The sequence below is a fragment of the Leptopilina heterotoma genome, unplaced genomic scaffold (genome assembly GCF_015476425.1).
Source record: "Leptopilina heterotoma isolate Lh14 unplaced genomic scaffold, ASM1547642v1 Lhet_187, whole genome shotgun sequence".
Classification (NCBI taxonomy): Eukaryota; Metazoa; Arthropoda; class Insecta; order Hymenoptera; family Figitidae; genus Leptopilina; species Leptopilina heterotoma.
This window is the reverse complement of record NW_025110906.1, coordinates 148,256-162,140: the sequence shown is the minus strand read 5'-3', so window position 1 is coordinate 162,140 and position 13,885 is coordinate 148,256. Positions and strand designations below refer to the sequence as shown.

The following is a 13,885-nucleotide window of genomic DNA, read 5'->3' as shown; positions in this document are numbered from 1 at the left end:
ATAATGATAAATCCAGTTATTTCCAGGAGAGACTAGAGAGGGAGATGAAGCAAAAGAAAGATAGTGACAGTTTATGTGTAGTAGCTGTTTTGCTATCCTCCGATATTTTGTCAATTTTCAACTGTTTCCCATCTGCTAGAAAGCAGAAAAGTTTTTCAAAATGTTAGGTATTAGTGAGGTGCGGTGATTAAAGTTGAAAATAACGCGTGGAAAGAAGAATTAATAGTGTTTTATACAAAAGGTCACATCTGCAAATTGTCGGACGCTCTGTAGGATTGCCTTGTTAAATTGGACCTTAACGTCCGTCCGCTGTCAAGAATCAAGAAATCCGACAGCAGGCAGCAGGTAAGTTATGCTGTCCTCTTTTCTTCACCTTTCTCTTTTTCTCAGATTTTTCTCTCATTATTATTACAATGATTCATATATACATATATAGAAGAAGAATAATAAGATTCATTGTGTCCGTGAAAAATGAAACTGGCACAGAAATGGAGTAGTCAGTTGGTTGTTGTTGTGAATATTGATTTCTATTCTAACGCTTAAAACCCCAACGTAGTCGAATGTGGTTCTCATGAAGGCTCTTTTTTTTTATTTATTTCTTATTAGAAAATGATAAACTCTAATTTTCGAAAGATTTCTTTCAAAATCACATTTACATTTATATTTCAGTTTATAATTCTCCAATGTGTTTTGTTGCGAAATGTCAAAAGTTGTTTTTATTATTTTTTTAATTGAAAAGGTCTAACCATACGGTAACTATACTTAATTTTTACGAAATTTTGATTTTAAATTTAATGAATAAGTAGAGTGTAATTAGTGCGATTGTCATGGAAATTATCTTTTAATACACTTGTAATAAACGCTGAAAGTTCTTCGAATAAAATGAGATTGTTTCTTTTTATAGGTGTAAGAGAGATAACAGCTCGAAATCTATCAAGTTTATATTGATTAGTCATGTTTATCCAAATATGTGTTTTGCCTGAGGAGGCTTTCAAAGTATTTTGAAACATTTAACTTTAACTGTTTTGGGAGGCATTTAAAAAACTTGCCATTGAAAATAAATTATTCGCGCAACTCGCAAGGATAATCGTTTAATTTTGATTGCGATTTTTATGTACTACGCAACTACTTTATATTCTCTAATTAAGTAATTTCAAATGATAAGGAACTTGAAATTATCTTTAAAATAATTATTTTACCATTACTATTGTCTTTTGTAGTTTTCTTTCCTTTGTTTTTATTTTAATTTATTTTACTTTTATTGTCATTGATTTATTTTAATCAGAGTTGTACAAAATTTAAGAAATTCCATTTTTCTAGGAATTTACTTTAAATTATATTATAAATAAATTGAAACCCTGTGAAGAATTTTATTATTTATGAAAATAATTGCGAATTTTATTATAATTTTTGTAAATAATTTAATTTTTTTTTGAAAAATTTTATGGAAATTTAAATTTTTATAAAGCATGAAGATATCAATATTCTTATAAGTTGTTGAATTTTAAAAATGTTTGAATTTGAATGTTTTGAAGAATTTTAATTCCTACGGAAAAATAAGAATTTAATACTTATTTAAAAAATTTTGTTATTGATGTTTGCGAATAATTTTACAATTTAAGAAATTCGTAAGTAAATGTAATACCAATTTTTTTGAGTATCTAATAATTTTTAGAGTGAATCAGAATATTTTTTAGGGTCAGGGAAAAAGTCAAAATTTTGTCTGGAGATCAGGGAAAAACAAAATTAATTTTTGTGGCAACCCTGTTAATTTATTTTCACTTATTTTTATAAAATTTAAATTTTTACATTTTATCATTTTTTACTACTTTTTTTTATTTATTTTCTTTATTTTTGCTACTTTAATAAAATTATTCTAATTTCCAAATTTTTAAATTTCGAAATTTTCGTAGGTATTTTAATTTAATTTAAAAAAAATCATACGTTTTATGAATTTTGAATTACAAATTTCTCATTTCCGGGTTGCAGCATCATTTCAATTTATACTCAACACATTTTATTATTATATTTATTAAAGGATATTAAAGGAAAAAAAACAGAATTGCAAAAGAAACTTGATTTCCATAGTGGTCACTCATATAAAGAAGGTCAATTGTTATAAGATATGTAATGCTCTACATACATACATCATCAAACAGTTATATGATGACAAATATTTTATGAAACGAAAAATAAATAAATAAAATATATTATAAAGCAATGAAATTGAAAAGAAAATTTCTAAATTCGAAAATATTTACAATTATTTTTTCATCACTCAAAAATTAATTTGTTAAATATTTTCAGTAAGTTTCAATTTAATTTAACAATTTAAAATTCTTTTTAACAAATTAAATTTAAATTTATTAACAATTTAAAATTCCTTTTAACAAATTGGAATTTTTTACAAATAATATTTTCCAATGAGTTAGTTTTTATTTTTATTTATTTTTTAATTAATTTTTTTTAATTTTTAATTTTTTAATACAAAATTTCCCATTTTTTCCAATTGAGAAAAAAATTGAAAAATACAAAATTCAAAGAACCGATTTACGTAATTTGAAAGAAGCATTTTAATTTGCAATAAAACGAGAGACAGTGAACTGGAGAGAAATGTGTAACGCGGAAGGAGGATGTGTTCTTAAATATCGTTAATTTAAAACTTTCAAAACTAAAAGCATATACATATATATAAGTACATGAGAGACTGTTACATCGCGAATATATACAAAATACCTATATGTATAACCAATGTGTAACTTTCACTCTTTAACTGCTCATTGAAGTCGTGTTTGTTTCACTAGATCATAAAATGTATTGATTGGTCGTGCGTTTAGCTTAGGAAGGTCAGCATCACATAGGAAAGTGAAACAAGGGAAAATGCTAAATAAAAGTTGACCCAAAAGGTAACAATGCTCGAACAAGTTTCTCACGTTTGCTCTAATTTGTTCATCATCATCATCATCTCTAATTCAATCTTTCCGCGAAAGTATTAAAAAGAAAAAATCACGAAAGCAATGAAGCAGGTTTTTCTTTTGTAATTTTGTTTTCATTTTTTTTTATATTCCTTGAAATTTTAAAAATATTTTTGTGAAATTTAATTTAATTTCGTAGAAATGCAATAATAATGGGATAAAAAAGAAATTAATTTAATTATTTAGTGAAATTAATTTTTAGGTAAATTTAATTAAAAATTAAGTTAAGTTTTAGTGAAATTTATCAAAAATTAAATTAGTTTTTGGTGAAGATCATTAAAAATTAAATTTATTTTTGGTGAAATTAATTTGTAGTTTAATTAATTTTTAATTGAATTAATTTTTAATTAAATTAATAATTTTTGAAATTCATTTTCAGTTGAATTAATTTTTAATTCTTTTGATTCTTTTAATTCAAAAATTGATGCAAAAATGATTGATTTCGCCCTTCTCGAATAGCAATTAAATAACAATGAATTTTTCTAACGAAGAATATTATTTTTCAGACAGTCATGTCAACTAGTGTTATACCAGGAGTTTCATCAACTATGGCTTCTGCAATCAACGCGACGACGGCAACATTAATAAATATGGTGAATGTTGAGCCAAAAAGCGAGGACACCGAACCGACTCCTATATTTCTACAAACAAAAGCAGCCCAGGGTATTGCTGGAGCATTCGTAGCATTAGCACTTTTCCTAACATGTCAACAAGTACGTGTGCCAAATTTTTGGAATTCTACCAGAATTACTAAATTTTGTTATTTGATTTGCTATTACTTAGTATTTGATTACTTTTTACTTTTTTATTTTGATTATTATTCGTGACACGCTCCCAAGAAAGAAGAAACAAAAAAACTTCAGGTTATGTTTATAATTTTTTGGAGTAAAAATACAGAAAGAAAATCAATTACTACTAGAAATTATTGATGTTTATCTCTTCAGCACATCTTAAATATTCAGTATGAACTGGTTTCGAATTTACATAATTAAAAATGAACTTTTATTTCGAATAAATCTGACAAAAAAATAACCTATAATTCGTTTGCTTCTTGAAAGCGTGTCACATTTAATTATTCCATTATTTTATTATTTGAAAGATCCCTGAAGCTGGCGTCGACGCTAAGCGTCGAAAATAAATAAATAAATATTTTTTCACCCAACCAAAAAAAAAAAAATAAACTTTTTTGAAGACATGGTTAAAATTCGGAAAAATTGATACTTGAAGCTAGTAACATCTCTAAAAATTTCTTACACAAGGTTGCCACAGGTCAGGGAAATCAGGGATTTTTATTAAAAGTACTGGAAAAAATTTAATTTTTTGAATTTATAAGAAAATTCTGAATTTTTGTGTCTTTTTTGTTTGCCTCATAAACTATGAAATAGCAAAGAATTCAAATACAAACCCTTTAATTTTTTCTATTTCTGCTAATAATATCTTTTTAAATAACTTAATTCTTGAACAACTATCATAAAATTATTACTTATAAATTATTTAATAAATAATTTTACTTAAAAATTTCAAAATTAATTAGATTTCAAAAGAATTGCGTTTACAATCTTCATAAATAGATGAACTTCAAAGGTTTTAATTTGAAATTTTAGAAAATACCAATTTTCAATAAATTTAAATAGAAATTTTAAGGGCAACTGATTACAGAAATTCAATTATTTTCAAAAGTGATGAACTTCTATGCATAAATTCAAGTGTGTTCAAAAATTTTTTAAAAATTCTCATTAAAATTTCAATTATTTTTATAAATAATAAAATTCTTCTCCGAAAATCAATTATTTTCAAAAAATTTAATAAAAATCTTGGCAAAATTCCAATTATTTTCAAAAAATTTCCTCATTTCCATTATTTGTAATATCTACTATTTTAATAAAATTTTCTAAAAGAATTCAATTATTTAAACAAAATATTAATAAAAATTTCACAGGAATTCAATTACTTATCAATTTTTTATAAATTTCTTCACACCAATTCAATTATTTTTAATTTTTAATGAAGTTTCTCGAAGGAATTGAAATATATTCAGAAAATTCAAAAACAATAGTTCTGAGATATTCTATTATTACGAAAAATTTAAATAAACTTCTTTTAAAAATTCTATTACTTAAAAAAATGTTAACAAAAATTCTTTACAAAATTTAGTTAATAAAATGGCAATTTTAATAAAATTTCCCTATATAATTCAATTACTTTCAATACAATTCTTCTTAAGAATTCAATTATTTTCACAAATAATACATTTTCTATGGGAATTCAATTATTTAAAAAAATTTGAATAAAATTCTTCATAAATAATCAATTATTTCCATAAATAATAAAATGTTTCTCGAGAATTCAATTATTTAAAAAAATTTGAATAAAATTTTTCACAAGACAATTATTTTCATAAATAATAATATTTTTCTCCAGAATTAAATTATTTTCACAAATAAAATTCTTCACAGGAATTCAATTCTTTAAAAAAAATTTTAATAAAATTCTTTGGAAGAATTCAATTATTTTTATAAATATAACAAAACTTATCGCAGAATTTCAATTATTTTTTGTACAATTTTCAATAAAATGATAGAAAATTGCATTTATTCTTAAATTTTTTTTTAAATTCACCGAAAGAATTCAATTATTTTTTAAAATTTTTGATAAAATTCTTCATAAAAATTCAATTATTTGATAAATTATTTATTTTTGTATTTAAATAATTGGATTCTTCAATAATTTACGAATAAAAATTGATTAAAAAATGAATTTTACTTAAAATTTTAAATTATAAATAATTAAATTAAATTAAAATAATTGAATTTTGAAAAAGGTTCAAATTAAAATCTTTGAAAATTTGAATTTCTAGTTAGAATATTCTGATGATTTATAAAAGAATTCAATTAGTTAATAAAAATTTTAATAAAATTCTACTCAAATATTTCAATATTTTCATAAATAATAAAAATTTCACAGAAATTCAATTATTTACAAATTATTTTCATATATTATTCAATTATTTTCATAAATAATGAAACTCAATGCTGAATTTCAATTATTTTTAATACAATTTTCATCAAATTTCTCGAAAAATGCAATTATTCGTAAAAATTTTATTAAAATTTGTCAAGAGAATTCAATTATTTAAAAAATTTGTTGATAAAATTCTTTATGAAAATTCAATTATTTTAAGAAACATTAAATTGATTAATAAAATATTTATTTTTCTAGTTAAATAATTGAATTCTCGTAGAATTTTCAAATAAATATTGATTTAAAAATGAATTTCAAATTAAAATCTTTGAAAATTTGAACTTATCATACTTTTAATTAAAAATTCTATAGAATTAATTTTTCTCAATAAGTTTAATTGAATGTTTTAAAATTATTTGAAGTTTTTAATTTCTAATATATTTAATTGAAGAATGTCAGAATAATCGAAATTTTGTAAAATTAAATTGTAAACAAAAGAATTTGAAAATTCACAAAGAACTTTTTTAAAAATTATTTAAAAAAAAATTGATTTAAAGAAGAATTTTAGTTGAAAATTGTAGAAATGAATAATCGTAATGATGAAAATAATTTTTGAATATGTTACAGTATCAAAGTAGCAAGTTTTAATGTTTTATAATATTATTCTCAAAAGTTATTAAATTTCAGAAGATTTGAATTTGAAAATCTTAATTTCTATAGAAAAATAATAGGTAATGATTAAATATTTATTTAAAAAAGAAATTATTGATGTTTTTGAATAAATTTACAATTAAAGAAATTCGTAAATAAATGTAATACAACATTTTTTTTGCAAATCTAATAATTTTTGAAGTGAATCAGAATAATTTTCAGGATCAGGGAAAAAGTGAAATTTTTTTCTGGAAATCAGGAAAAAAGAAAATTAAATTTTTGTGGCAACCCTGTTAATAATAATTTTTGACGCCTATAGAGTCTACGCTAACTATTCAGGGACATTCATAATTTATTTATTCGATTGAAATTGTAAAAATTATTCCTTTTTTCAGATTTATCAGCATCTAAGGTGGTACACAAATCCAACGGAACAACGTTGGATAGTGAGAATTTTATTCATTGTACCAATTTACGGAACGTATTCGTGGATCTCACTGATGTTCTTTAATAGCGAAAGTTATTATGTTTACTTCTTCACAGTGAGAGATTGCTACGAGGCATTTGTCATTTACAATTTCTTGACCTTGTGCTATGAGTATCTTGGCGGTGAGGGTAATATTATGTCGGAGATTCGTGGTAAACCAATTCGATCCAATTGCCTTTATGGGACATGTTTTTTAGTCGGCAAAACTTATACAATTGGATTTTTGCGATTTTGTAAACAGGCGACATTGCAATTTTGTTTGGTGAAACCAGTTATGGCGTTTGTCATAATATTTCTTCAAGCATTTGGACATTATCGCGATGGTGACTGGTCTCCCGATGGTGGTTACATTTATATTACAATCATCTACAACATCAGCGTTTCACTTGCCTTATACGGGCTCTTTCTCTTCTATTTTGCTACACGAGACCTGCTCACTCCCTTCGATCCGGTTCTTAAGTTCTGCACTGTTAAGAGTGTCATCTTCCTCTCATTCTGGCAAGGTACAATTTTCAGTTCAATTACTTTTGCATTTAAAAGGACAATTTTATTTTGTTTGTAAATTATTCTCCGTGAAATTTGTAAATTATTCAGTAAATTTTAAAAAATGATTTTTTTATTTTTCATTAAATTTAAAATTTATTTAAATTTAAATTTAATTTAAAAATTATTTTGATAAATTTAAAAAGTATTGAATCATTTATACATGAAAGAATTGAATTCTTTTTTAAAATTAAATTTCTATTTGTAAATTATTCAGTAAATTTTAAAAAATGATTTTTTTATTTTTAATTAAATTTAAAATTTATTTAAATTTAAATTTAATTTAAAAATTATTTTGATAAATTTAAAAAGTATTGAATCATTTATACATGAAAGAATTGAATTCTTTTTTAAAATTAAATTTCTATTGGTAAATTTTACGATTCAAAAATTTGAAAAAAATGTTTCAGGTGTGCTCTTGGCTATTTTCGAGAAGGCTCAGGTTATTTCGCCTGTTATTAACAGTTTAGGACAATCGACAAGCGCTGGTACTGTGTCAGCTGGCTATCAAAATTTCCTGATTTGCATCGAGATGCTCTTCGCCGCAATTGCCCTACGATATGCTTTTCCGTATCAAGTTTACGCAGCTGGTTGCGTCACTGACTCGAGGGGACGAAGTGTCACAATGCAAAGTATTAGCAGCAGCCTAAAGGTGGATTAATTTTTTTTTCATTTAAAAATATTATAATTATTTCAAAAAAGGAAATTCAAAATTTAAATACAAATTTTTAAGTTTGTTTTTTAATTTTTAAGTTTCTAATTAATTCCGAATTTAAATTACTGTCGTAATTTTAAAGAGGGAGAGATCTTAATTTCACGTAATACATTTTTTGTTTATTTTTTAATTAAAGCTCCGGATTTTAAAAGGGCACTTTTACCATTTAAAATCAATGCGTCAATTGACGAATAAAAATACAGAAACAAATTCTTTTTATTTCTTTTAATTCCTGAATAAAAATACAGAATCAAATTTTTTTGTTTTCTTAATTACCGAATAAGGAAACGAAAAGAAATAATTTTTTTTTTGTTTTTAACAGGAGACGATGAATCCAAAAGATATTATGACTGATGCCATCCATAATTTTCATCCACAATATCAACAATATACTCAATACAGTTCTGGTAAGTATGGATGAATTGTTATAATTTTAATAATTGTTCAAGCATTAAAGATACTTTTTTTTTTACTATGAAGTTTGTATTGTGGCATGACGGTAGCCAATTTCAGTGTAGCATGTGCAACGAATGAAAAAACAAATTTCATTCATTAATCGATCATTTTGACATTGAATCGATATTTTACATTTTTTTTGTGTTTTAATAGCTTTGCTAGAAGTTTAATATTTATAAAATTGTTTTCAAAAATATTTTAAACACCTTTAGATTATATCAAATGTATCAAAAATTATTTTCAAATAATTTCATTTTATTTCATTAATTTTATATTATTCGTATAAAGAATTTCTTTTTTTAGTTTCATTTTTCCATAATTGAAAAATAGTAATTTTTCGAAAAATTTTACACGTAGAAATTTAAATTTAAATTTAAATTTCTTTTTCGAACTTAATTTTTTCATAATAGAAAAATAGTAAATTTTCGAAAAATATTTTTTATTTCACTAACAGCACAAAGCATTATTCACAGCGCACTTATTAATCTAAAACAGTCAGCTAGAATTTAGAAAAATTCCATTTTCTTCCATTTGATTACTTTTTTTATTTTAAATTATTAATTTTTTTAATTTTGCCTCTTATTGACGCTTTTGTATAATATATTTTGCAATGTTATTTGAATCCACCTTCGTTGACTGTTTTCTTTTTAATTTAAGTGAATAAAATTTGCGAGATTATATCGCAAAAAAAATAACAAATATCGGATTAACTCGGAGTGTTTAATAACAAAAGTTGTACGACACACGCTTTGAACACTGCAAATTAGTTTTTTTTTTTTAAAGAAAAAGATAATTTTCACGAGAGAGAAATTTTTTTTGGCACTCAACGTCTATAGTCGGCTTGATAAAAAAAAAGGAATGAAAAAGATTAATTAAAAAAGGGGTGTCAGCACATTGAAGGGATTTGTTTGCTGTTTTTCAGACGTCAATACCAACTTGTCCTACGAAAAGCTGTAAGTGCCCCCAAGGCATCTCAATTTTTTATTTCAAGAAACATTGGACTTCGGACTTTTTACTCGTCCTTTGCAGAGAACCAAAATGATCTAAAGTCAACAAAAAGCAAAAAAAAAAAATATATATACATACAATTTTACCGATAATCTCTTTGTACGCGCTTTAATAATGCAGATGATCATTATAAAATTTTGATTTTCTGCGACAAAAAAGAAAAAAAAAAAAAAAATCAGTTTTCTTTTGTTAATTAAATGGAAATACTGACAATAACCGTCCAAGGTATCTCCGTTAGGACTTAACCAGCCTTATTGTATTATAAAAAATAGTACTTAAGCGTATAACGTTTGCTTATAAAGTGAATAAAATAATTTAATTAGAATATTTTTTTCTAAGAAAAAAAAGAGGGTAAACGGAACGGTATAATTCTGTGACGCTTGCTTTTCAAATAAAATAATGACGATAAATAACAGCCGACAAATATCTCCTTCTACATATAATCTAACTTTTTGAAAATACATTCACACTCGGGCAATTTTTTTAATTCACTTTCTGGAAAAATCATTTGCTTCTTTTTTTTTGGTAAAGAAACCGAAAACAAATCACGCCTAACTCGATATATTTGCGAATGAGCAAAAACTAAGTATTTTTTTTTTTGGTTTTTTTTGTTACTTCCTTATGGAAGTATTTTCTTGTTTTTCTAATATCAAACTTTTTTTTCGCACGACAATGCCCAAGCTTTTATGTCTTGTAACCCCTTCTCCTTTTCCTTTGGACTGCATGATGCATTTGGTAACCTGAGATTTTTAATGCTATATAAACAAACACATATCATCTTGCGTCGCTGGTAATTATACTGATGTAATCTAGTTTTTATGTTGGAATGTAACAGAATTATAATAATAATTATAATATAGTCAGTTCTTATACTGTATTGTTCCAAGTTTATAAACGACCGAACTATCAAAGCATGACAACAAAAGTCTTACAATCTAAAGAAACAAAATAATGTCTTTTCGTGACAAGATCTTATTCGATTTTTTTTATCTTATTCAACTCGCAAATAATATTACAATATTGCGTATCATTTGTAATTTTTTTTTATCCTTTTAAGAACGTGTTATTATAATAACAGTAAAACAATAAAAATTATTTTATTTTTAAAATTTTATTTCTTGAATTTTACCGATTGGAGTCAATTTAAAAAATTTTTTTTCTTTATTATTGGAACTTAATAATAAATTATTAATTATCTAGTAAATGTTACGCGCTGTATTCAATTTATTATTATTAGGTAAATTTAAAAAAAAATTTATAATCAAATATTAATTTCAATTTTAGAAAATTTTAGATTCAAAATTAAAAAAAAATCAATTAGGTATTTACTTATTTTATTAATTAATTCTTATTTATTATTTTGAAAAACTTTAATCAAATTGTTTAAAGAAATTCAATTATTTTTAATACGATTTCAATAAAATTTCTCGAAAGAATTCAATTAGGATTTTAAAAATTTGATAAAATTCTTCCCGGAAATTCAATTTCGGGATTTTTGTAAAATACTTTATAAGAATTCAATTATTTCCAATACAATTAATTGGATTCCTCGAGAGAATTGAATTATTTTCAAAAATTTTAATAACATTTTTAGTAAAAATTCAATTATTTTTGAAAATTTTAATGAAATTTTTCCAAACATTTTAATTATTTTCAAAATTAATAAAATTCTTCGCAAGAATTCAATTATTTTAATAAATTTTAATAAAATTTCTCTAAAGAATATAATTATTTTGAGCAATTTTGGAAAATTGTTTATAAGAATTCTCTTATTCTCAATATAATTAATTGAATTTCTAAAGAGAATTCAATTATTTTTGAAAATTTTAATAAAGATTTTTAGAAAGATTTCAATTATTTTCAAAATTAATAAAATTCTTCTCAAGAATTCAATTATTTAAAAAAATTTTAATAAAATTACTTTAAAGAATTCAATTATTTAGTAACAATGTTAATTGTTATTCAATTATTTTCAAAAATTTTGATAAAACTCTTGGTATATGTAAATTGAAATATTTTTTTATGTAATTTTAATTAAATTTCTTGAAAGAATTAAATGCATTTTTAATGATTTTTATTAAATTTTTTGCAGAAATAAATTTATTTAAAAAAATTTTGATAAAATTCTTCATAAAAACACAATTATTTTCAATACAAATAATTAAATTCCTGGAGAGAATTGAATTATTTTCAAAACTTGTCATAAAAATCTAATCAGGATTTCAATTATTTTCAAAATTAATAATATTTTTTGCAAAAATTGAATTATTTTAAAAAATTATATTAAAATTTTTCGAAAGAATTCTATTATTTAAAAACAATGTTAATAATATTCTTCACAGAAATTCAATTATTTTCAAAAATGTTTATAAAACTCTTTGTATAAATTCAAATATTTTTTTATATTATAATTTTAATTAAATTTCTTGAAAGAATTAAATGGATTTTTGATGATTTGTATTAAATTTTTTGCAGAAATAGATTTATTTTGAGAATTTTTGATAAAAGTCTCTAGAAGAATTCTAGAATTTCGGATTTAAAATATAAAAAAAATAAGTAATATAATATAAAACAATTTTCACTCAAAATTAAATTAATTAATAATACTAAATTATTGTTTTACTTTCCAAATTTTATTTCTTGAACCTCGACGATTGGTATAAATTTCAAAATTTTTTTCCTTATGATTGGAACTTATTAATTACTTATTATTTTACTTTTAAAATTTTATTATTTGAATTTCATCGAATAGAAACAATTGAAAAATTATTTTTCTTAATTATTAGTTCTATTAATATTTATTTGTATCGAGTATTAAAAACCAAAATTTCAAATAAAGAAAATTTTGGGAAAAAAAATTCTAAAAGTGCTAGATTTAATTTTAAAATCAGCTTAATTTAATTCTAAAAGTTCTAATTTAACTTGTTCATAAAATGATAATTAAATTGAAAAAGTTGAAATGGAAAATAAAAAATTAAATTCCAAAAATTCGAATTTGAAAAAAATGAGACAAGAAAAATTGAATAAAAAAGAAAATTTGTTTCTCTACAAAAAAAATTGTTCGACTTTTAAAACTGTACAGTGTTTTTATTTGTCAGAAATATTGAACAGTGATAAAATGTGTGAAATGATGGAAAATTAATGTTAGGAGGTACGAAAGGTCAACGAGGTATGCGAGTCTCCAGCTATGATCCGGATGATCCGCAAAACATGCCAGTTCCACCACCTCAAAGGCGCAATACATCGCATCAACGTGTCGCAACTATTTCCCAAAATTACAATGAAAAAACAATGTTACTCAGCAGTGATGAGGAGTTTCAGTAAAAAAAAGGAAATAAAAAATGAAAAAAACATTATTTAATTGTCAAATTCAAAGACGTACTCTGTCTTCACCACTGTGCGCGCAGTCTGAATGATTTTTATCTTATACTAAAAAAAAGCAATAAACCTCAAATTAACACAAAAAAAAACTCGGGGTATACTATAAAGAAAGAAAAGGAAAAAAAAGAATAGCTTTCGAAATACTATTTGTAAATTTTAATTTGTTTCATGTAAATACTTCGATTGTAATTTTTCGATTTTTTTTTCCATATTTGCAAATTTTTCTTTCTTTCCTTCTTGTCATGGAAAAAAAATATATATATTATATATTGAAAGAAAATTTTAAAGAAAACGAAAACTGAATGAAATAGGTTCGAATCATGAATCGTATTATTAATCCATAATGTTATATTCATGTTAAAGAAAAAATCGTTACAATAACGCAACGTGAAATAGTATAGAAAATATTTATTTTAATACGCTCATACGTTCGAAGCAGTGTTAATATCGTTCTGGATGTGGTGCCACAAGATTATTTTTAACACGTCTGCTGCCTCGTATATTGTTATGCCTAAAATTTCAAAAGGCAACACTTCTATTTGCAGTGCATTTTTTTTGTTCTTGTTACTTTGCAACTGCGCTTTTTTTAACTAATCAAAATTTAGCACAATTTTAATTTTAATTTGCTATTTCAATAATTTCAAATCAAATAATTTTTTTTCGAAAATTTTTTATTATAAAATTTGAAATTTCTTCCCCAATTTTTAC

At 23.1% G+C, this 13,885-nt stretch overlaps 1 protein-coding gene and 1 long non-coding RNA gene across 3 annotated transcripts in view; one reads left to right on the top strand and one right to left on the bottom strand.

The window, feature by feature from the left end:
* LOC122500490 overlaps window positions 1-13,885 on the bottom strand; it is an 85,567-nt gene that overhangs the window by 30,986 nt on the left and 40,696 nt on the right. The gene's annotated exons all lie outside the window — the stretch shown is intronic.
* LOC122500486 (transmembrane protein 184B) lies at window positions 47-13,336 on the top strand. Of its 2 annotated transcripts, none has more exons than XM_043609435.1 (6): window positions 47-345; window positions 3,482-3,688; window positions 6,983-7,577; window positions 8,028-8,269; window positions 8,655-8,739; window positions 12,945-13,336. In XM_043609435.1, exons 2-6 carry the CDS (start codon window positions 3,488-3,490, stop codon window positions 13,118-13,120), a joined length of 1,299 nt encoding a protein of 432 aa, XP_043465370.1. In that variant the 5' UTR covers window positions 47-345; window positions 3,482-3,487; the 3' UTR covers window positions 13,121-13,336. The 2 variants fall into 2 exon arrangements, with proteins under 2 accessions (XP_043465370.1, XP_043465371.1); XM_043609436.1 differs by lacking the exon at window positions 12,945-13,336 and adding an exon at window positions 9,711-10,905.